Here is a 24,392-nt window from a genome sequence, read left to right as displayed (position 1 = left end):
TAGAATAGAAATCAATAAATAGTTCAATTTAGTATTTAAATATTTTTTAGAAACCAAAAATATTTCAAAATTCAGATCTTAAAGTGATCTAGTCTTTGTATACACTTTCTACAACTTGCATAACTTTTTTTAAAAATCGCTTCTAAATCTTCGAAGCTCTTGAAAGCTTTATTATGAAGATGTGGAAAAATTTAATTTAATTGGAAGAGATAAAAAGAAGATTCTAAAGCTAAAACTCACACAATTATTCGTAATATTTTATTGTGAAAATGTGGTAAAAATTTTGATATTTTAAAATTTTATTGTTAAAATAACAAAATAAAGCTTATCTTAAAACAGCTTGTAATATCAATCAGAGAGAGTATTAGAGCTGCGACTTGCCACAGGTAACTTAATTTCTACACCTGCGATGGCAGCTGCGCAAATGAGCACAGCAGCGGGGAGATCTTGTTTTTGGTGTTGCTGTTGTTGTTGCTGATGTTGGTGTTACTGTTATTGTTGTTGCATTTGTTGGTAATATATTGTTGGTTTTGTTGTTGATTTGGTGGCAGTGGCGCGACTGCGGCGCCGCTAATCAAGCGGCCTAATGACATAGAATCGGTTGCCAATTAGACGACCAATAAAAAAGTATAGCAGCCAATAAAATCAGCCACTCGCCGCCCTCTCAGTCCGCGACAGGATGCAGGATCTGAAAGGAGGATCTGGAAAGTCATCGGAGCCAGCTCGACTCGAATCCGATGCACTTGAACTTGAACTCTTGGCTTGAACACCTCGAGTGGGACAAGTTGAGTCGATTTTTTTGTAGAGACTTTGAAAATAAAAGTTTTTAACTTTTGACAAAGGTTTTGGTAATCACAATGAATAATACTAAACTTAATAAGTTATCTTTTTTATTATTTACAAAATGGGTATTTTTAAGCCTGCATTATTTTCTTACTTACGATCCAATAGTTTTCCAAGACAGCCTTCAAAAATCTGATCCTAAACTGCGTATACTTGATATTTGTTTTGAGTTTCATCTGGTATTTTTGTATAATTAGTAGTATTTATTATAAATTACATAATTGTTGTGATTAACAATTTGATTTAAAATTTAAATTTGAATTTAAATTCAAATTAATAAACCATACAGTTTTAAAATAAATTTTATAATATAATTCTAAATAAAATCTAAAAAAAATTATTTTTGGATTATAAAGACCTGAAAGAACGTTTTCCGAAATATTACTGAACTAATTAATAAGCAATACTTAACTAAAGTTATTGAATATAACTTTTATTGCTTAAATTATTTAAATCATAAATTTTCTTAAGTTCTAACGTTTGAATTTTAGAAGCTAGTTCAATAGCTTTTTAGAATATAAAACATTTTAAATAGAAAAGGAAGAATATTTAACTTGGAAGCTTATGGTATGGAATAGTGGAGCAAGTTTGGCCTTAGCTGGTTTTAGTATTTTCATAGCGAAATACCAGAATGTAATAAAATGCTGGATGGATGGAAGAAGCGCAGCAATTGCCGCCCCAATATACCCCCATTCTTCTGCCCACCGCCGCCGCAGCAAGCTCGTAAAAAGAAGCGCAGACAGGCTGGAAGAGATTCTGGCTGCCTGGCAGGTGGGCCAGGTGCATAAATCAGTTGGCCAAGTTTAGTTTTTGGGCTGGGAAACCCATCGCTATCCCCGCCGATGCCCCGTCAAATTCCGCCATTTCCCACTCTCTAGCATCTACCATCTCTCCTATCTCTAATCGACATCGCAATCGCAATCGCACGGTTATAACGGTTAAACAGTTTCAAACTTTCCGACTCGTCGTTGACAACTAATCAAGATGGGAACAGAAGTTGATCAAAACCGATTTGAGCAATAAACAAAAATTTCCGTTTCCTTGGCCGCTCAAAAAAAAAACACAAAAAATGAAGAGAAAAAAATCTTAAATCGGAATTGGCAAGAGAACCACATCTTGAAATGAAAAAGAACATAAAAAAAAAATTCACAGACTGTGGTGCAACGGTTTCCATGCCGTCTTTTCTCCTCATTTGTTGTTAGAGAGGCTGCTGCTGATGCTCCATCTCTTTTAGGCCCGCATCTAGCCATCTCTTTTTAACAGGTAACAGAAACAGCAACAGCAACAACAACAAAAACAACAACAACTGGGCGCATTTAAACGGTAAACATCATGAATGCATTTGGAAAGTGGTTGTGTTGTGGTTCGTGGTGTTTGCATTTTGCATTTCTTCGCATTCTTTTCTGTTTATGTGGCTCTGTAGCTGTAGCTGTAGCTGTAGCTGTGGCTCTGTAGCCTCGCACAATTGTGCCAACAACAAGCCCGGTGAAATGGGAAGAGCCGGCCATCCAGCCAGCCAGCGACAGAAGAATCAGCAGAAGAATCAGCACCAGAAGCAGAACAACAGCAACGGTAATACCCACCGAAGACGGCGTTTTCATTTCTGAGAATTGATTGGCCGTCGCGCCTGCATACTCCACACGCCACTGCCGCTTCTCCCTGCCCCCTGCCACTGCCTCTTCCACATCGAGTTTTATTTTTAATACCCTCTATTCCAGCTCACGAGGTAGGCTCTTTCCAAGGCAATTACACACAGAGTCGATTATTAGACATAATGTGGAGTAAAAATCACATCAGCACTTACAAGTCATACAAGCCTACCAGTCATTTAAACTTTCCTATTTCTATAAATACATATGTCTAAAATGATAAATATTTATTATAAATTACCTAATACGTTGCATTGACAAATTTTCGAGGGATCCAAAATATCTTCTTGGGATACTACTATAAATGACTCTCGATTCGATTTACATACAAAGTTATTTTCAAACTTCTTCACACACATTTTACTCAATTTTTTAGTCGATTTTTAATAACGAATAAGTTATTAAAATTATGAAAATAAAATTATATATAATTTATGAATAAGGATTTCAATACCCTTCAATTTTTCTCCTTTACATTTTTATTTAAAATTGTGATGAATTTTCGATTACTAGTTTTGTATGGGAAATGATAGTACTCGAGGATCTAAGATCGGAAAGGTGTACCATTCGGTAACCAGCCAAGTATTAACCGAGTAATGACTGTTTCGGCACAACAAAAATTTTGTTTACCAAGTTAAGAGCTCTTTTAATCAAAATACGACCTATTCATACACTTTTTAGTGAATATTTAAATTATTGAACTGATTTTATGAAACTGATTGGAAAACGAGGTACAACACTCGTTGATCTATATTCAAGGATAAAAAAAAACATTCCATAAAAGTTATCGTTTTATTTTTCGTCAAAAATCATAAAATCTTTTAAAAACATTTTGGACAAATGTGTAAAAAAGCTGACATAAATAAATAAATATAATACTTTATAAGTATTTACCAAGTATCAACTGATCTATGGCTGATTCCTGGAGCTATAGCTAATTCCTTGAAAATAATAAAGTCTCAGTGCGTATACTTAATGTGATTTATGCAAATATTACGCATACGCCCCATGACCTATTTTTGGGTGTTAAATGTTTTTGTTTTTTTCTGTTCACTTACAGGACAATAAAATACTATGCTAACCTGTCGGATTTAGGGTTTCCATATCTCATTATATATAATAATACCTGTTGCCAAGTTACTCCAAGACTGATTGTGAGATTAATTTTCTTCGCCAAATTTTAAGATATTCTCATTCCCGGGTATGTTTAATTTTTGGAAACCCAACTGGAAGACTTTTGTTGCAGTCCTTGGGATGCCTTACCGCTGCAGCACCTGTTGCTGCCGCTGTTGCTGTTGCAGTTGCAGTTGCAGTTTGCTTCTTTTTTTTCTGGAGAGGCCATTGGGACTGTGATTAAATAACGTTTGAGTTGGCGGGCGTCGTCCTGATCGAATCGGATCCTCGGCCTCTCACTCGCTTCATTACCTCAACATGGATGCCAGGGCAACAAAGTTGCTCCAACTGGGATTCTTTCTTTCCGATTCTTCTTCGCCGATTCTCCAATTCTCCAATTCTCAGTTGTCAGTTGTCAGTTCTCTGTTCGTCGTTCTTCGTTCTCGTTCTCATTCCCATTCCACGCATGCGCAGTCCACTTTTTTGAATTTGGCATCATCAGTGGCTGTTGGTGTGTTGGTTGGGAAGAGCTCTGCCTGGCTTTTAAGCCATTGCCGTCACCTGTTTCCTAGACAGCCATTGCCATCGGCACACTTTAGTCGCCCCTTCCACGCTACCCTCCTCCTCTCCTCTCCCCAACCCACCTTACACCTCTCCCTGCCCTCCTAGCCTGTCATCATTGCAATTCCTCAGCGCACTTGCTTCTATTTAAAGTACACTGAAAAAAATACTATACTGTACAACATTTGTATGGTGAAGGATTAATAATATATGTAGTTATTATAGAGATTTATTTATTAATGTATTTATTCCATATATTTTTACATTTATTTTTTAACATTAATAAACTATTTTGAATGTAGTAATAAATATATTTAAATATTACACACATTAATATAATATAAAATATAAATAATAATTACAAATGTTTAGGTTAAATAGAAAATAGTAGGACCAGACTCTGTATAAATGGATCAAATGGATAACGCTTTAGGGAATAATTATAATTATTATGTTAATAGAAAAAAAGTCCAATAATAAAATAATAAAAATTAAAAAACAGCCTCTGAAAAAGATAAATATTGATTTTTTTTCAGTGTTCTATATATGCCTCAGATTCTTCGCAGTAGTCCCCGCCATGACTCCCCGCCCCACTCACCAACTAAGTAGATCTACTTAACTCCTTTTCCCATTTCCGAGGTGGCCACCTCTTCCAGGCCTGCCGCTCCAGGTGGTGCTCCATTGGGGCGTGTCAGTGCCCCGATTGTCTGGCCGGCCTTTGGATTCATTTAGTTTCGCGGCACATTGTCTGGCAGCACCTTCTCGTATGTAAATGCGGATTCTTCCCACCTGTCGTCTCCCTGACCCAGAAGCCAATGGAGCTCTGATGGAGCCGTCTCCGGGCTTAAAGAGACCTCCATTGTCACCGCCAGCATCATTACCCAGCATCGCAAGTGTTGTTGCTATTACTTCTTTAGATATGTGTTTTTTTTCTCAATTTTTTTATTTTTTTTTTTATTTTTTATTGTTGTCGAGCTAATGTCGATGCTAATTTGCGGCCATTATGGGTTAGTGGGTCGGTTGGTGGCACATACAGGTAGACTCCACACTCTACACTGTACTCTGTCAGGTGTCAGCTCGTGCTGTCCATTGGCAGTCATTTGTCACCTGAAGCCGAGAGCCGGCGACCCCGAATCAAGTCCAGAATACTAATGGCATCTTCAGGGCTTCATTTGTGGCATCCACTAGAGGAGGTGGATGCTTATTTAACTTTAATATTACTATAACTTAAGACTATAGATCTCTGACCAATAATACTCAATGTTTAAAAACATAAACACTATAATTTTGAATATAAAAATACTAACTGAAAATAACTATAACTTTTATGTTCCTCACAGATAGCAGTTCCAAGATCTTCAAATCTTACAAATTTTACTTTTCGACTCCCATCGCAACACAAAATTATTCATAGTCTTATTCATTATGCCTCTTGTTTGCTTTCTCCTCTTCCATAGGAACTTGGCCAAAACAGCTACATTTATGCAAATTGTTTTCTCAGTGTACGTATACAAATTATACCCCTGCAGAGGGCCACTAGTGTGCAACGCAGTGAAGGACACATCTCAGAACCTACAAAGTGTATACATATTTTTGGTCAGCATCTCATGGGGTTAATCCATCAGAATTTACATCCGATTCTCGAGCGGCATATCTTAAAAGACTTATAAGTCGATTCTCCAGCATGCTACATCGAAACTTTTGAATAAATTATTTCATAGATTTAGTTGTAAAGTTTTCGGGGAAGCCCCTTTTACAATTGTGCATGAAAGGAAAATAGAGCCCAAAGCGATGAATATTCCTTGCCCAATTTCCACCCGATCCTTAAGCGGAATACCCTAAAATATTTTTAAGTCGATTCTTCATCATTCTACACAAAATTTAATAAGAAATAATAGTTTAAAAGAGAATATATAATGAGAATATATATTATAACCCTATCAAGAATATTTATATTTATTGTCAGAGACATCATAAACATGTCCTCTTAACTGCATGGGTTTCTTTTTGTTTCTGCAAGATTTTCTTTCTACTGTTTTTCTTGAGATTTACTGCCAATTTTTAATTTAAAATATAAAATAATTTAAATGAAGCTTAAATAGGGCCTGTATATACTCGGAATTTGAGACTATAGAATTTGCAAAGGTAGTAGGTGAAGAATAAATAGTAGTTTCCGTAGTAGTTTCCATAAGATATATATTCTTGATCAGTATGAATAAAATCTGAAACACTCAAGTGCCAAACTTACAAAATCGCCTAAAAGCACTTATTAAGGAGTACCGGGTATCATTTATTTGAAAAACTTTGTTTCTTCAAAAGTTCAAATATATTTATTTCTTTCTTGAAATCCATCCACCTTTAAGATATCTCTACTATTTATACCTCTTATACAGGATTGCTTATTGAAGTATACCTTATTAATAATAAGTTATTATCAATAATAATATGCTACCCTTGTAACTCATTTTATTTAATATATAATAACTAAATACTTATAATTAGGAATTTGGTTATATTTCTATCTCAAAGCTCTTAGAAAAAACGAAATAAATTAATTAAAAATAAATAAAACCAAATGCATTCATTTGAAAGATGTATAATGACTTATTTTAAATATATATATAAGTTATTTCAATATATGATTTCTATATTAAGTCTAAGCTGATTTAATAAAGTAGGTATACCCACAAACTCTAAAGTACCGGGCATAGATAAATATTTAAGAAAATATGTAGCTTCGAAGGTGGGTGGGATGGCCACCGTCTTAATTGTCACTTGGCTGAGCCAAGTTGGCTCTGAATGGCTCTGAAATGCTTTTAAATGGAAATTTAGTGACCTGGCCGATGTGGGCCGAGGAGGCGAACTAAACTGGACTGGACAGCCCCCACAGATGGCTCATTTTCAGATGTGGCATGGCAATTGGCAATGCCAATGCCAATGCCGTTGGCTAATGGAACGGGGCGTTGGGACCAGAACAGAGATGGAGACTGCGACTGCGACTGAGACTGAGATGGAGTCTCGCAAGAAGCTCCAAGGAGACGAGACTGGGGACTGGCAGTTGTTAGGCGGTTATCTGGCCAATGCCATATAAGTCGAGAAATGCGCAGTTAAGCAATCAATGGCCACCGATCCACCGATCCAGAGAAGCCTCTTCTCTTCTGGGCCCAAAAGATTGTGGTAGAGGGAATCGCAATTGGCCTCGCACTTGGACTTCGGGTTTTTGTTTGTTAGTCTCTCTGTTTGGATGTGACTGTGATTGTGGATGTGGATGTGGACTGTGGAATCCCAGTGTGGCAACGTGTGTGTTATGATTGGCAATGGCTTGTTGCTTGGCTGGCTTACCTGGCGATCTTACCTGGCTAGCCAGGCTAACTTGCTTACCTGCTTAGTTGCTTACCGGATCGGTGGGTTGAAGTTTGGAATTGGAATTGGAGTTGGAGCCAGAGCCAGAGCCAGACTAGAGCTGGAGCCAGAGCCAGAGCCAGAGGCAGAGCTAGAGCTGGAGCTGGAGGTGCCGCTGTAGACTGTGACCAGCCGGCGGAGCAAATACCGTTTTGCTGAATAAATACAACAAAACAAACGCACAAAAACTCGGAGAAACAAGTGGGATGGATGGCTCTTCAAAAGGCATAGACGACTGGCCAATACCCTACAATTATTTATACTTGGTAACTAAGACTTGCATTTAAAAATTGTCTACTTCTAAAACTAGAATCTTATAAGGTTTATATGTGGTATTTTGTATTTTAACATCTTAAATAAAATAATATTATTATGCAATTCGTAGTCGAACTCTGTAATTTTTATATAAAAATTGATAGTTTTAGGGACAAATATTTCATATTGCTTAATGTTTTATTTATATTTGAAAATATATAGATTTTGTATATTATTAAAATTATTTCATAATTAAATATTTTGATTTATTTTTTATTTTGAAATTCCCGAAAAAATCAATATACCCTCCCACTTCAGGAATACCCCTTCCTGGCTGAGTAGCAGTTGTAGTTGGAGCTGGTGATGCGACGGCACTTGGAATGCGTTTAGTCTGCCCCATGGACTGCCCCTCCTCTTTTGTCTGCCCCCCTCCGCCCACCGTGCCACCATGCCACTTGCCCACCGCCCCCTCCAGCTTGCCTCGCCCCTCGTCCAGCAACGAATTCCAGGAATGTTAATGCCGCTAATGCTTCGGCTGCGGCCTCGTCTTTGGTGACAACATCCAGTCCAGAACGTGGCTGGCGAGGAATGGGCACAACCATTTACCTAATCCATTCCCATTTCCAAGGCGGACTGCTCCCGTTTCTAGGTCTTTTTTTATTATTTTATTTAACTTTAAATAAGAAATATAAATAATATGAATATCTAAAAAAAAAATTGTAAAAAATGAATTGAAAAGAAGCCTCTCTGCTCAGTCCCAGACTAATCCTACTTAGAACTAAGGGCGGACGCCCTCTTGGCAGGCGCCTTCTCCGGCAGGAAGTAGCCCATGATGCAGAGGAGAACCACCAGCCCGAGCAGCGCCCAGAAGACCTCGTCACAGCTGGCGAAGAGCAGGCGCCCCAGGATGTTGCTGCCCACCACCGCCCCGAGGCGGCCCACCATCATGATGAAGCACATGCCCATGGCGTTGATGTGCGTCGGATAGAAGTCCATGGCGATGGTGCTGACGAGGCCGCCACAGTTCCCGATGGCCATCACGGCCGTCAGAGCGATGACCACCAAGGCGAACTGCTCCAGGTAGTGGAGCCCCACCAGACACACCATGGTCAGGATCATCCAGGCCACTATGGAGGGGAGGAGATGTAGCATATAGTCTTGGACACTCCCTGGAAATACTCACTCAGGAGATTCTTCTTGCCCGTGTAGTCTATGATGTAGGCGAAGAACAAGTAGATGAGCACAAAGGACCCTCCGATGATGATCATCACCTGGTAGGTGGAGGTGTCCACTTCCAGGGAGCAACTGGCAGAGCCATCCCCCGCGTCCGTCACATTGGCACTCGTGTTCAGACCCTGGAGGACACTGCAGAGGAGCGTGTCCTCGCCACCACGCGTGCCCAGCTCATCCAGGATGGTGGGGAACCACATAAAGATGCCCTGGGCCAGGAAGTAGATGAGGAACTGGATGGCGCAGATGTTCAGCGTTTGCAGCAGACGGGAGCGGTAGAAGAGGGGCACTGTCTGGTGCCAGATGAGACGCACTGCATCGAGGAAGCCGTGGACATCGCCCAGACTGGCGCCGCCGCTCTCCAGGACTATTTCCCGCACCGGGTACTCGCTTCGATCGCGTCCCGTGTTCTGGGCAAAGATGGTGCGCAGAGTCTCCAGGGATTCGTGAGCCCGTCCCTGGACGAGCTGGTACTTGGGGGTCTCCGGCAGCGTCGAGATTCCCAGGAGGGCCACCAGCGAAATGGAGACATTGGCCAGGAGCAGGACACGCCAGGAGGAGAATCGCAGACCCAGGAAAACAGTCTCAATCCGGAGAGGAAGAATGGCAATTGCCATGGCTACGAGAGGAGTTTTTAATTGAAATCCCAAGCTCCCGGGTAACGGGACTCACCTGGAGCAAACACCATAGCCAGGCAGAGGAAGCCTGAGAGCAGGGTCACGTGCCGGACTCGGGATCCCTGGCCGTGGAACTCGCCGCACAAGCTGAAAACGCACGCCTGCCCGCCGGACATGAAGAATCCGGTGAGGAAACGAAACACAATCAGCATCCAAATGTTCACCGAGAAGCCGGACACGATGGAGCAGACCGAGGCCAGGGAGAGAGCGTATCTGAGGGTGGTGGCCCGCCCCCAGGTGTCCGCCAGGAAACCCATGGCGTGGGAGCTGAGCACCACGCCCAGGAAGCCCGCGGAGGCCAGGATGCCCTGCTCGTCGAGGGTCGGCTGGAGGTCGCACTTCATCTGGTTCATGATCAGACTGACGCCCATGATCTCCACCATGACGGCCATGAAGCAGAGCCCGCAGATCAGGAGCAGCTTGTAGTGGAAGCGGCCCACGCCGGTCAGCGTGATGGCCTCCTCGAAGCTGTGGGGTAGGGGCTTCTCCGAGGGCTTCTCCGAGGGCTTCTCCGGCGACTTTTCGATGGCTGCGGGTTGGAAACAAAATATGTCAGATTGGAGAAAAGAGAGATGGGTTTGAAAAATATATACACTCATAAAAATATCGTTGATTAAAATACGGATAAGATATAAGTGGATATTATTAAACTATATTCTATATACTATGTATCTATAATCTATATCTATAATCTCATATTCAAACTAACTACACTATACATATGTATCTATAAGTTCTTTATTTAATCTATTACAGGGATCCAAGTCACTATTATCACTAAGATCTATTAGAATCTATGATATAATGATCCATTATGATAGATCGAAGTGATATGCAAAATTTTAGAAATATAAAGCCATATATATTATATATAAAATATAATTCTATATCAGTCCTGTAAAAAAAATACAATTTTTAGTATTTTGAAAGCAAGTATCGGGTATTATAATTCCCTTGCCCATAACCAGTTGGGAATTATAAGTAAAGACAGACTTGTAGATTACACTGGAGTATCATTTTAATGTTTTATCCAAATTTTCCCTAAAACGTTAAAAAGAAATCAAATTTTTTCAAGTGTTTCCATCAAAAAGGATCTGTCAATCACTGCCATTTGATGGAAACCCCTCACAGGCTGGCATAATTTCAGTTCCCTATAAGTAGAACCCATGGAACCTAAATAGCGCCCAGTTCCAATTTGGTGATGGCTTCCCCCGGCTCCGATTCGGTGGAAAAATCGGAGGATAAGTCTGAGGGAGCAGACGACGTCCGCCTGCCGAAGGAACAGCCTCCCTCGCCCTTCTTCGAGACGAAGACCTTTCGCCTGATCTCGATCTTTTTGTATCTGGGAGGGATTAGCAGTCTGGGCATGGTGCTGGCCCTGTACTATCTGCTCTTCTTCGACTCCAGCATGCCGGACATCCACCTCAAGTTTCCCGTCTCCATCGGCGGTCATCCGGTGCAGAAAGTGCACGAGTACCAGTGACGAGTGACTCGGTAGTGGGCGGCGGTCTCCCACCCACCATCCCCGGAAACTGAGGAGGAAAAGGTGGCCACTAATTGGATTTGGCCAAGCTACCCGAAAGGTGGGTAAACAAAGTCATTCAGTGGCCACTCGACTAGTGGATGACCTGAGAACGTGTGTAGATATATGGGATGTGGAAGGGCTTCTCCAAAGGCTGAGAAGTACTTCCCCCAGAGAAATATATCCTTTACATTCCCAGTCCTTCCACTCTTCATTCATTGTAGTATCCTCATCGAATACCCATTACCCACAGTCGTCATTAGACCCCATCCATCCATCCATCCACCCATCGTGAGGCATAAACGGAAAACAGAGAAGATGGGGTTTGGTGGGTGGGTGGGTTTGTGGAAACCGGGTCAAGTGGCCGCTAAAGAGCCCCCAGCACGTGATGCGTTACTCTGGCGAATCTTATTAGTCGGTGGCCCCCAAGACGGTGGTGGCCCGAGACCCCTTTTCTGTGCAAACCCTCTCCGATGGAAGAAACCGCAAAAGCAGTCAAGCGGATAGAAAAAAAACAACACAGAAGAACAAAGCTGGCTCTGGCCAGAACCAGAGCCAAAAGAAAGAGCCAGAAAAAGACTACAGACTACCAGACACTAGAGAGTAGAGACTATAGACTAGAGGCCGAAGACCAAAAAGAATGGAAGACCGGATCCCTGCCAGTCGGAGCACTCGCTCAATTGTGTTCAGTTCGTCCATTGAGACAGAGACCCTTCGGTTCGATTTTTTTTTCTGTTGGTTTTCTGTTTGAAAGCGGAGTGATTCTTTCAAAATGAGTGGCTCAGGTCCAGGTGGGGCGGCAAACTTGATGTCCAGCTTGGCCGCCGTCGTCCAGGAGGCCAAGGATGAGGAGATTCAGATGCCCAAGTCGGACGACTTCTTCGAGTCGAAGACCTTCCGCCTCCTCACCCTGATGCTCTACATGGGCGGGGTCAGTGGCATGGGCCTAACCCTGGCGGTCTACTATCTCTTTATCTGGGACTCTCGGATGCCGCCACTGCCCGTCTTCAAGCACACCCATCCCATCGGCTAGGATCCTGTCCACGGAGTCCTCCTTCCCTCCCAGTTCCAGTCACTCACTCACTCACCCCGTGCCAGTGACCAGATTTAGGTAAGTGGCCGATGGAAACTAATCTGGCTTTCAGTTTTCCATTCGAACGAGAGCTAAGGGGCTAAGCTGGTGGATTTGGCCTTTTTTTACACTTTTTTAGGTTGATTTTTAAATACTTATAAGGGTTGGCTCACACTCTCCAAGTACCGGGTATCATTTACTGAAAATACTTTTATTTCTAGAATCTTAACTAATCTAATATTTTTATAGAGATTTCTAGAGGGTTTCGAAATTCCAAATATTTCCAAAGATTGCTCCCATTGCTCTACGACTTCCCTCTAAAATAGGCAGTACCCTCTAAAAAAGGTAGTTTTTATAACTTAAAAACTTAACTTATAAATTATAACTTTCAAAATGAAAAATATTTTTTTTGGCAGTATTGTTTAGAAATATTTTTGGAAAGATATTAGGTAATCTATCAATGCATCGAAAAATAGGCAAATAAATTATTAAATCAAATACCGGGTATGATATCTTGAAAATGTTTATTTTTGGAAGCTTATGTAAAAAAGTATATAATTTTTTTGTTGAGGCTACTCTAGTAATGCCCTCTAAAATAAGCAACAGAATTACTAAACCAAGTACCGGATATCTTAATATAGAAATGTTAATTTTTTTCAGCTCTTTTAGGATAAGGAGTGTTTCTCTATCAATGGCCCCTACAATATAAAATATAATTATTGAATCGTGTATGATATATTAAAAATGTTAAGTTTGGGTAGCTCTCATAAGGATTGTTACTAGGAATGTATTAGTTTAATTAATCCATCAATGCCCCATAAAATAGGCAATTTAATTACAAAACCAAGTACCGGGTATCATACTTTACAGATATTTATTTTTAGAAGCTCTTTTATATACCTTTTCTTATTATTATAATCAAAAAATTATTTGTCAGTTGAGAGATTAAGTATGGAAATAATTGCTTTTCACTATAAGTGTCTCCTAAATCAGGAAACACAATTACTGAATGAAGTAGCGGGTATAATGTATTAAAAGTTTAGTTTTATTGTTTATTTTTAGTAGCTTCCATGTTGTAGTTAGGGGATTTGTTGTTATTTTGTAGAGGATAAGGACTGTTACTGACTGAATTAAGTACCGGGTATAGCATACAAATGTTTATGCCTAGAAGCCCTCTCATATACCCTATCTTATTATTTTTAAAGAATTGTTTTGTCATCCAACAGATTAAGTAAGGAAATGATCGTTACAATTGCCCTCTTAAATAGACTAGAATATAAATAATCCAAGTACCGGGTATAAATATTTCAAGCCACAAGACTATAGCTGCTATTGCCTCCCAGTTTTCGTATTCTCGGCTAAAATAAGAGCCAATGGTGCAGTGGCAGTGTTAATTAGCCGCCGTGGTCGATATCAAAAAATGACAGCCATGCACAAAACTAATCCGCTTTGCTGCGTGCCCCCAAATCGGGCAGAGCCGGGCAGGAGCCCCCAACGGATGGCGTCATTCGGGGCTGATTTTGATTTAATCGTCGATTGTGTCGACATCAAATCAGTATTCGAATCGCTGTCCGGCAATCGCAATGTCCGGAACACCGGAATCCGGCTCCAGAACGGGCAACGCCACCAGTGTGGCTAACCTGGCCAAGATCGTCAACATAATCGAGTCGAATGTGCGGGCCGAGGAGGAGGCGGTGGCGGACACCGCCAAGACGTCCTCCAGCAGCAGTAGCAGCGTCCGGCTGGCCAGCAGCAGTGCTCCCCGCCGTAGTGGCGTCTCAGCGTCCTATGTGCCCAAAACGCCCCAGCTGGAGGAGATTATATTCGCGGAGCCCACCTGCACAGAGCGGTTTGCTCGCTACTTTGTCATAGTCATCTACCTGTGCGGTCTCTGCTGCCTCGGATTCTTCCTCTCGATCTATCACATCTTCTTCTGGGACTCCCGGATGCCGCCGGTCTTCAAGGGCCAAAAGAAGGCCCCCGTATTTGGCTAACAAACGAGGTCTTTAAATATTCATGTACGCTAACAGAAGCCATTTTCTTTGGCGTGTTCTTATTTAAATTACGTATACGCAGTGGTGTATGGAATCGCTTTAAAGTCTACACTAGAATATTTCTCTTATCCAGAGTGTCCTTTTTCTTTTCCTTAATTAAAATTGAAAATCTATAAAGCTAAAAAGCTGAAAAGCCATTCAAACGAAATGAAAATTCATCCGGGCAACGGGGCGTATGGGTAATATTCAATAAATACACATCGGACTGCCTCGGTATTTATTGAAATGCAATTTGCCAGAATGTAATCAGCATTTAATTAATTTGCCGCCTCTTCAATCAACACAATATGATTTAAATTGCACATATTTGAAATAATTGCATTTAAATCATACATATAATCGCATCATGTGTGTGTCCTTTTTGGCAAAAAGAGGTCCCTTTTCATGGAGAAACTTTGTAATGGGATTAGGCGAACCGAAACCAAAGTAATATGTCGTATTTTTGGTCCACAAATTGCATTAGTTCTTCGGCTGAAGCCAGAGTCCTGGGGCATGGCGTTTCCGTCCTTTTCGTCCTCCAAAAAAGGCTCAAAAGTTTTCTCTTAACTAAAGTTTAAGTTTAATTATGTGTATCCCATTCTGGCTCTGCTCTGCTCGGCTCTGCTCTGCTGCCCTGCCGTATCATGTGTGCTCGTATCCAGCTCTTGCGGAAAATCCCCTCTTATAGGTTTACCATATTATCCCTGCTCCTTGCCGCACCCCTGCCTCCTGCCCTCTTCTTGTTCTGCTTGTAGTCCTGAAAGTCCTGCCAGTTCCGGCCTGCTTAATCAGTTTTGTCTGCACATAAGTAAGCAGGTAGATAAACCATCCTTAAACTTGGCAAGGCAATAAGGACGAGGAAGGGGTAGAGGGATGCACGAAGGGGGGATGGAAGGACGAAATGCAATGGGCAGGCTGGGACCAAAAACATTTTCGAGGCCAGCATGAGAAAAGGGTTATGGGTTATAGGGAGGAATCCGAATACGAGTGCTCCACCTAGTCACGTGGCCCGAGCGAAGGAAACTCCTTGAGGGTAACTTGCTGCCGGAAAGGTGCACCAACAATGTATGTCTGTGTGTGTATGTGTGTGTGGCAGATAGGTTTGTGGGTGTGGCCTACATCTTGGCCCACATGATGAATATGTATTTAAGTGCATTTAAAGTAGAGCAACGCAAATTCAAACCTCCCTTAGGAATAAGTTAGTGGCTTTGCTTTATTTTAGTTATTTAAATTATGTTACTTGCTTTAAAAAAATTTAATATATGATTTTTTTAGGTATTTATATAGATTAGAAACTTTTGAAATGTTCTCACGTTTAAATGGTTTATTTTAAGAGGTGTTATTTGACCTATTTCTTATTTATTGAAAAATATAAATTTTTTAAAATACCACAACAGTTATCTTTTTTTTTGGTTTAGTTTTTAAAATATCAATAAAACTATAAAATTAAAAAGAAACTAATAACTGCTTCATAACGTAACCATTTTCACAAAAATTCAAAATTCATAGCATACTTTTTGGCATGCCTGCCGTTATTTTTCCTCCTTTGTTGTTTTTCCCTAAAGTTTAAATCAAAATATTATTCAATTTGTAAAGTATATTGCACATTTCTCTAGATTTTTATAGTCGAAATAGAAATGCTCGAGCTATATTACTATTTTTGGTAATTCTATTAATAGAGAAAACAATTATTTGAAGTGGAAATAAAACAATTTTATTAATAGAAATTGTATAATTAAAGAGTGAAATTTTTAATACAAATTGTACAATTCTCAATAAGTAACATACATAGATATTGCAATATTATTTGAATAATTTTTCAAAATAGATTTTTTCAACTTTTAGTCATCTATATTAGTCTATTTAGTCTATAAATCTTAGTCTATGATAAAGATCTACATCCTTAAAATTATAGGACTCAGAAATATTCTAATAATAATAACTATTATTTAAGAGCCCCTTTAGAAGTCCTAGATTATGGCAATTTTGAAAACAACCAAGGGACTCCCCAAGTTCCCATTAGCAGAAGGCCTCCTGTAATTGAATGCGTGTGTTTGTAGCTATCTCTTTTTAACGGTTAGGGTGCCTGTCTAGGTGTCTGTGTGTCTGTGTGTGTGTCTGTGTGCAGTTCTTATACAACAAAATCAATGGCCAACATTGCAATCGTTCGGTGTGGCAGTGCAGGCTGGCTCTCTCGCTTGCGCCCGCCGAGGGCCGCTATGGCGCGCTCCCTGTCGCTCTCGGCGTGTCCTAGTGACCCAGTTGCAGTTTGTTAACCCCCCGACTTCAGCCGAGAGCCAAGGCAACGGAAAACGAAGGTATGCAATTGTGGGCGCAAAAAAAAAAACCAGCCAGGTGGCAGGTGGCAGGTTGTCAGAAGCAAAGGGCAGGACTAGGGGGCAGAGGGCGGCAGAGGGGCAGAGGGGCAAGCGGCAGCGAAAGTTGAAAGGTGAGCGACGTCCTTCGCGGCTCCGGCGAAGGTTGCTGTCAAAGACAGAGGCGCCCCTGCTGGCAAGACCCCCTGCATCCCGCCCCTCCTGCTGCGCGGAATCGCACACAAATATTAAATATTTAAAATAGCCAATGCGGAGTTGATTGATTGGCGGCATCGGTTTGCAAATAATTCGCCAAAAGAAATGAAATCAAGCGCGTATTTTGATTTCCGCGTATATGAGTCATGGGCGTCGAAGGCGCAGGAGGCGAGAGGCGGGAGGCGTGGCGGGACTGCACTTGACACACAAAGAGCCAACGTGCAACGTGCCGATGTGCTGTTTGTTTTTGTTTTCTTTGTGTTTTGTGTTTCTGTTGGCTCCCAAAATGCCAGAGTGGCGTGTGGCATAAACACCGAACGCCAAAAACAAAGCCCACGCTGCCGAAAATTCAAATGAGGCGGCCAAGGGAGAGGGGGTAAAGGTGAATTTTATGAATGAAATTAAAAACGAAGATCGGCCCTGAGCTAAGCAGAGAGGACATGAAACAAGAAAAACAACAAAACAAGTCACCGACGAGCAGGGACGAAGTTTCTGGCGAAAGAGCGAACGAGAAACGAGTGAAAGCCGAACATGATAAACTCCTGAACGGCGTCGCCTGATGCACTCTCCTACCAATTACCGTTACTCGTTCGTTCGCAACCGGAAAGGATTGGAGCTTCCGAAGCGAAGGAAAAATCAGCTGTTCTCTCCTCTCTTCTATCTCTCCCTCTCTGTGTGGCGCTTTCGGATTTTTCATCGAGGAAGCAGTACTTTCGCCAGACTTTCTCAATTCATTTCGCTTGCACACGTCCGACACGTCGGTTGGCAGAACAGATTTTTAGCGCGCCCTTTTTTTTGTATTTTGAAGCACGCGACGCGAACAAGTCTAGAAACTAGTCTAGAAACCAAAAACCAAGCGATAATACCTTTTGCATTTAAACAACAATTAGACTATAAAAGGCCACTGCCAAAAAAAAAAGGACACAATACGAAAAAAGGAAGCATATCAGAATCGAGGGCAACAATCAAAATCAAAAATTCAAAAAAATAGTCGAAAGGAAACTAAATCAAAATCAAAATGAACTCGAAAGTGAACTCGCTGGAGGAGAAAGTGAAACTGCCGCCCACGGAGACAATAAGCCGCTGCTACCAGCCGCAGCAGAGCAATCGCAAGGTCATCCGCATCCTGACCGTCGCCGTCTACGTCCTTTGCGTCTCACTGGCGGCCATCATGCTCTCACTGTACTACATCTTCATCTGGGACCCCACCATCCGTCCCTTCGTCACCAAGGCCACGCATTGCGGTAAGCCCGGAGCGCACCAGGATCGGGTGGCCACTGGCCAGTCCATTCTATTGTTCCCCCCCATCCCACTTCCCGGTGGGTCACTTCCCGGTCTAACTAGTTAGTGACCAAAAGCCCGTGACTAACTGCTCGGTCCGGTGACCAAAAACCAATCACTGGCCGGGTCATTTGCGGGCTGCGGTCAATCTGGGACAAAAGGCCCGAATCTAGGCTACGCGGGGTTTGGGGCTGGGACTGGGACTCGGATTGGTATTGGTAATTGGCGTTTGGGGCTGAAGCACTCCTGGCCCCCGATGGGGTTGGATGGTTCGCACAGCAGCGATGACATTTTTTTGTTATGCGTTTTGGGCAATGAAGCATTTAGGCAAAAAGGTTTCCAAAAATAACACCCTAGGGCCCTATTTTATGAAATTACAAGATTTTAAATGGTGGCAAACTATTCAAAATTTAAATGTTTCAAAATTATATTCAGAATTTCAGAAATGCAAAAAAAAGGAGATGAGAAAATACTTATTTTACAAAAAAAAAAATAATAGGTTTATGTTCAGAAGGATTTAATTTAATTTTAAGATTTATTTAACTTTAAATATTACATTATTTTAAAATTATTTCTACTCAAAATTGCCTTATCAATAATTTTAAGAATTTACGAATCTCAGAAGTTTTGAAAATCAACCGTTAATCGTTAATATCAGTACAAAGATCAGTTACTCGTTAGCGTAACTCGTTACTAGTTAGGCTAGTAGTAATAATTACCAATCTACAAATTAATCCTATTTTTGATTCAAAAATTTTAATTTCAAAAGCATTTCATTCAATTTTTTACAAATTAAAAATTTTTTTACAAATTTAACTATAAAAAGTTAGTTTTAAGAAGCTAAGTTATTTTAGCATTAAACTATATTCTTTGATTTTGTGATAATTGGAACAAACTGTGGTATATCTTTTTAAACTTGAAAGGTTTTGTTTATAGTAATTATAAACTAGATGCAACAAAATTACCATTTATTTGTTACATTTTTAATATAAAACGTAACAATTAAGAATAGATGTCTAGAAAAGTAGAAACTCTAAAGTTTTTTTTTACAATATTAAATAATTGCTCGTACAAAAAATCCAATTTTACGGTTAAAACTATTTTATTTAAAAAAATCTTGGAAAATATTTTTTTTATTTTATAAAACAATCTAAAAAATATAAAAATTAATTATTTTATTTCTAGATAGGCTCTCCCATTCAAATCCAAAAACCAATATGCATTTTTAATAACCGCTTTTAATGAAAAGTGCAACTGTGTAGGAAAGTTTTCGCACAATAGGGTGGATGGGATTTCCGTGGCCTCACACAACAAAAAAAAAGTCTTCAATTTAAAGCTTTCTGCTGACAAGATTTGCTCCGAATATAACTGAATTGGCAGCACTTTCTCAGGATGGGCGGGAAGGATGGCCGCCCACATTGTTCCACTACATGGTGGACTACTAGCCACCTCCTTCTGGCGCTCCTCCTCCTCCTCCTCCTCTTCCTCCCATTCTCCTGCTCTTCTTTGCTTTTTGTTCAGTTTTTTTAAATCAACTCGAAATTAGGTCAATGGGGTGTCATGCACACGACTACACCCAACCATCCTGCCATCCTGGCCTCCTGCCACCCACACCCACACCCACACACCCAAAGACAGGGTGCAGTTTTCCTTGGCGGACTTTCCATTTGCAGTTTGCAGTTTGCAGTTCAATAAATCTAATTTGATGCAATTAAATACAGATTCCGCTGCCTCGTGAAAGCAATATGGCACAAAGGCCGGCAAATTGCAATTTATTCGCCATTCCACAGAGTACAGGGAATACAGGGAATATGATTAATGCTTCACGGGGCTTTGTACTCAAGGGAGTTCTAGAGAAGGGTCCTTAAAGAGGTCTCATTGATTTATGATCTATTGTATTGTGTTCTTTTATATTTGGAGTTTTAAGTTTTTTACAAAATAGTTGGTAAAACAGGGTGTTCCTTCAAGGAGAGGTTTTCTAACCTTACTCCAGATATTCTTTAAATTTAAATACCATATAAACATTAAATTCAAAATATAATATACTTTAATCTATAATATTTGTTATATTATATAATGATTTTCTAATTTCTATATACATATATAACTAACAATCTTTGGATCCCAGGACTTCGGATAGATATCTTGATTTATGTTCGATGTTCATTACAAGATTTATGATCATAAGAAACTATAGGATATGGTATATAGGATTAAGGTCCATAAGACCTCTTAGAGTTATGGATTTTAAATAGATTAAAATCTTTTAGCTCTCCATATAGTCTTCCAAATCTATAATAATCATGAATTCTAAATACTTGGATTCTCTATTTCAAAAATATTACCCCAAAATACCTTGAATTAGACTTCAAACTTTGAAACTTTAGCTAGTACCATAGATCACACCAGGGACATTAATAATTGCAATTTTAAAAATGTTTTTGAAATATATGACTAATTTCTAAAATTTAAAAAAAAAAATTAAAATAAAGTGTCATTTTTCAATGTTTTTGAAATTATTATTTATAATTTGAAAATAAGAGTTATCTGTCATTTTTTATTATAACAGTTGAAAATAAAAGTTATTCCTTAACTTATATTTAAAAATTTACAAAAAAATCATATATTTAAACTTTTATAATAACAATTGAAAAATACAAGTGTTTGTTACCTTTTATTTTAGAAGTTGGAAATAAAAATGTAATTGCCATATCTTAGCAATCAAGTGGTGTATGATTTTATTTTATGAATATATGAATTTATATTCGTGATCTGCTATCATATCCAATAAATAAATAAATAATATTCGTGATCTGTGGATCAATACCTTATATATGAGGTATTCCTCAGTCATTCTAGGACTTTTCTTTGAAAGTTTATTGTATTTTTGGTTCCAAAGACCATAGTCTCTCAGTTTAAAAGCTATCGACTCCAAACTTTGACTCTTCTGAACGCTGATATTTGCAATATATAACCGATATACATATATAGAACCTATATATATTTTCATAAATTCAATGTGTATATCTAAAGTAAAAAATAATAAAATATTACCAAGAGATAAAATTTTATAGAAATTCATCCCCCATCCCCATCTAATTACGTTTCTTAAATTATGAATCATCAGTTTCTGAAGTTGTATTTAGAATCATATATAAAGATCACGTCTCATTCCATAAAGCTGTGCTGTAAAGCCTAATCCAGACCTTAAAACGTTGAAAAGCCCTTGTAATCTTTACGACTGTACCCGCAATTATAAAAAAATTACGAGTTGTTTTTCCCTTTCTCGCTTTGCAGATAAAATTGTGATACCCGAGAAAATAGCCATCCGCCTCCTGAACTCATCGGAAGTGACCGCGGAGCAGTTCTACAAGCACATCCTCGACCAGTACCGCATCCTGAGCCACCTGCAGCAGCAACGCCAGCAGCTCCTGCAGCGCCAGCACCTGCAGCTGCAGCAGCTGGAGGCGAGCAACCGCTTCCAGGAGATCTTCGCCACGGCCACCATCATCCAGGCCCATCCGCATCCGCATCCCCATCCCCATCCGCATCCCCGGGATCCGCTGAAGCAGCCCCTCCTCGGCCCGTCCACCGCCGGCAACAGCAGCACAAGCATCGACCTGGACGGCGATCCGGAGGGACATCTGCCGCTGTTACCGCTGCTGGACACCTCGCCGCCGGCGGAGGGCATGACCGGAATGGGTCACTCCAAACGCAAGACCCACCGCGGCCACTACAAACACCACAGGGTGCGCGTGGGCGGTGGCGGCCCCAAGAAGCTATCCGTTGCCAACGCTAACGCCATTGCTGGCTCCCCAACCACGGCCAGCTCGACGCCGAGCACCACCAGTGGCGGAGAGGCATTCGTGGCCGCCACAGCAGCCACCTTGCCGCACGGCTACATGGACACGCCCCTCAACCCGGCGGCGGGAACTATTGTACAGCCGCCGCAGCTGCAGCTCTACACCTCCATGCCCATACCGCTGATCCTGAGTCCCGTCGACGAGAAGCGTCCGGCGCACCACGCCCACGGCCATGCCCACGGCGAGAGGCGGGGCGGGGGGACGCAGAACGGCGGACGGCGACGGACCACGACGGCTTCGGTCTCCGGCTACGAGGCTCAGACCTACCTCAACCCCTTCCTCACCGGCGAGCTGATCTTCGAGAAGTAAGGGACTTTAGAGTGGGAAAAAGGGAATACACATCAGCCAGGAGGATCGGGATCGGGATCGGGAGTGGAGGAGCACCTATGACATCCCGACTCACACACACAACCACACTCAAATATCTATGGAGGACTGTTTAGAGGGGCAGGACTACTCTTCGACTGGACTCAGAACTGGCAAGGGAGGTCGTCCCGAATGAGTAAAAAGAAGTATTTTTTTTCTTCCCAAATTGGAAAGTAGAAAGTGGAAATGGAAATCTTTTGCCAGAACTGGGCTCCGGAACAGACTATATATATAGAGCCCGACTTGGCCGCATATAGAGGTTTAATAACGTTATGTACTGCAAAAAAAGGATAGTTGAAACCATAGCCAAAAAAAAGATATAGTTAATATACCAAACACACAAGGACATACACCCAAACACACACACACACACACGCGCATTATACGGGACCCACTTCAGTAGAAACGTCACTCGACCAGGATTACGGATCACGGATTACGGATCACGGATCACGGATCTGGCGGCTCACCTCACCAAGCTCAGCAGCGAACTCACCCCACCTAGAACACTGCTTCCAGGCAGCTAGCAAATGCTACACCAACTACAATAATTAGCCAAAAAAAAAAAAAACCCAAAAGTAGCCAGTAAACCAATAACCAGAATACCAGTTACCAAGTTAGCAAGTTATCAAGGATACCATCCAAGGAGTACCGCGCCAAGGAGGCGGTTAGACGTCACTATAATCAGCATTTAATCCCTCACACATCCCTCAGAGCTCTACTCACAAGGAACTGCTTCAGTAAGGAGAGTCGGACATCGGATATAGGATTATACCAGGTGGTCTATCAGATATACATAGATGATCCAAAAACATATAGAAATGCCATCCAGAACTGTGGTCAGAGCTGTTATGTGGCATAGACCCCTTCTATAGCCCATATAGCCGATGTCTGACGTGACTTTTTCTCGGTCTATTCACATACTCACTGATACTAAAAACTAAATGCAAACAAAATAAGAAAAAACCTATCAAAAATACACTAAGAGAAACACGAGGCGAGTTATGTATCTCTCAAGAAAATAAACAAAAAATATATACAGGAAGATATAGAAAGGAAAGTGAAAGAGAAAGGGAAACTGCATCTGCATTCAAGGACACGAGAATTGAATTCATGAATAATAACTAAAGTATAAACATATAGAATTGAATCTGTAACTGATGGGCATATACCGCATATATATATATATATCTTATATACCGCATGTATATCTTATATATGTATACCAACCAAAAACAAAGTCATTTTGGCAATAATAAAGCATAGCAAACAAAAAACAAAAAACAAAAAACAATAGTTTCTGCCAAGTTTTCATTATTTTTCTGGGTTCTCTCACTGTCACTGATTCACTTTCGATTCGATCGGCTATCCTTCACTCATCCTCTTCACTGATCCTTACAGCCTCCTCCAACCGAACTCACCGAACTCTCGATCGCAATCGATTACGTAGGCGGGATTATCCATGGTGTCCTGCGACTTCGTCCTGCGACCGGAGTGGCTCTGTTGTCTGATTTGGAGCACCGTGCACGGCCAACTGCCGAGGCCCGCCCCCCAGAGAGTTCTTAAAAGTTAAAAGTCCGGGTGTCGTCCGGGTGGCAGCGGATACGTGCTTCAAAGTCCGATCTGTAAAGCTCTCTCGGCGTGGGCTCTCTACGGCGGTGACACCACCAACCACAACCACACCATCCATATAACCGAGCCAAATAAAGACAAAAAAAAAGGCAAGAGCTGTAAATCTTAAATAACCAGGTCTAGCACCAGAGCACCAGAGCCATCTCCAGGTATAGTCTCTTGAATCTGCAAGTCAGTGTCGTGCAGAAGTGGCGATAAGAAGGTCTTAAATCCCCCCATATAATTACCTCCCGGAGAGCAAGAGCAAGCAAGAGATTAAGGTGTTTAAAAGTAATGAAGTAATTTATTGATATTCTCTTGTAAATACTCATTTTGTATACATTTATAGGTAATTTGTAACATTTAATATACAATTATCGGAC

The 24,392-nt window shown here is 40.9% G+C and overlaps 5 protein-coding genes across 5 annotated transcripts; 4 read left to right on the top strand and 1 right to left on the bottom strand.

Annotated features, from left to right (window-relative positions):
* Positions 1-8,460: 8,460 nt before the first annotated feature.
* LOC6503137 (synaptic vesicle glycoprotein 2A) lies at positions 8,461-23,964 on the bottom strand. Its single transcript, XM_001963466.4, has 4 exons — positions 23,820-23,964; positions 9,726-10,259; positions 9,007-9,672; positions 8,461-8,950 (listed from the first exon to the last, which is right to left on the bottom strand). Exons 1-4 carry the CDS (start codon positions 23,860-23,862, stop codon positions 8,592-8,594), a joined length of 1,602 nt encoding a protein of 533 aa, XP_001963502.2. The 5' UTR covers positions 23,863-23,964; the 3' UTR covers positions 8,461-8,591.
* LOC6502965 lies at positions 10,884-21,572 on the top strand. Its single transcript, XM_001963465.4, has 2 exons — positions 10,884-11,313; positions 21,467-21,572. Exon 1 carries the CDS (start codon positions 10,932-10,934, stop codon positions 11,211-11,213), a length of 282 nt encoding a protein of 93 aa, XP_001963501.1. The 5' UTR covers positions 10,884-10,931; the 3' UTR covers positions 11,214-11,313; positions 21,467-21,572.
* Positions 11,901-12,363, top strand: LOC6502966. Its single transcript, XM_001963464.4, has one exon. The coding sequence runs from the start codon at positions 12,025-12,027 to the stop codon at positions 12,283-12,285; it is 261 nt and encodes an 86-aa protein (XP_001963500.1). The 5' UTR covers positions 11,901-12,024; the 3' UTR covers positions 12,286-12,363.
* Positions 12,415-21,556, top strand: LOC6502967. The gene is made up of 2 exons (XM_001963463.4): positions 12,415-14,342; positions 21,467-21,556. The coding sequence occupies exon 1, from the start codon at positions 13,908-13,910 to the stop codon at positions 14,316-14,318; it is 411 nt and encodes a 136-aa protein (XP_001963499.1). The 5' UTR covers positions 12,415-13,907; the 3' UTR covers positions 14,319-14,342; positions 21,467-21,556.
* Positions 17,640-23,437, top strand: LOC6502968. Its single transcript, XM_001963462.4, has 2 exons — positions 17,640-18,132; positions 21,467-23,437. Exons 1-2 carry the CDS (start codon positions 17,907-17,909, stop codon positions 22,339-22,341), a joined length of 1,101 nt encoding a protein of 366 aa, XP_001963498.2. The 5' UTR covers positions 17,640-17,906; the 3' UTR covers positions 22,342-23,437.
* Positions 23,965-24,392: the final 428 nt, after the last annotated feature.

Source organism: Drosophila ananassae, chromosome XL (assembly GCF_017639315.1).
Source record: "Drosophila ananassae strain 14024-0371.13 chromosome XL, ASM1763931v2, whole genome shotgun sequence".
NCBI classification, from domain to species: Eukaryota; Metazoa; Arthropoda; class Insecta; order Diptera; family Drosophilidae; genus Drosophila; species Drosophila ananassae.
Note: the sequence above shows the minus strand (reverse complement) of the source record. Positions and strands in the feature narration are given on the sequence as shown.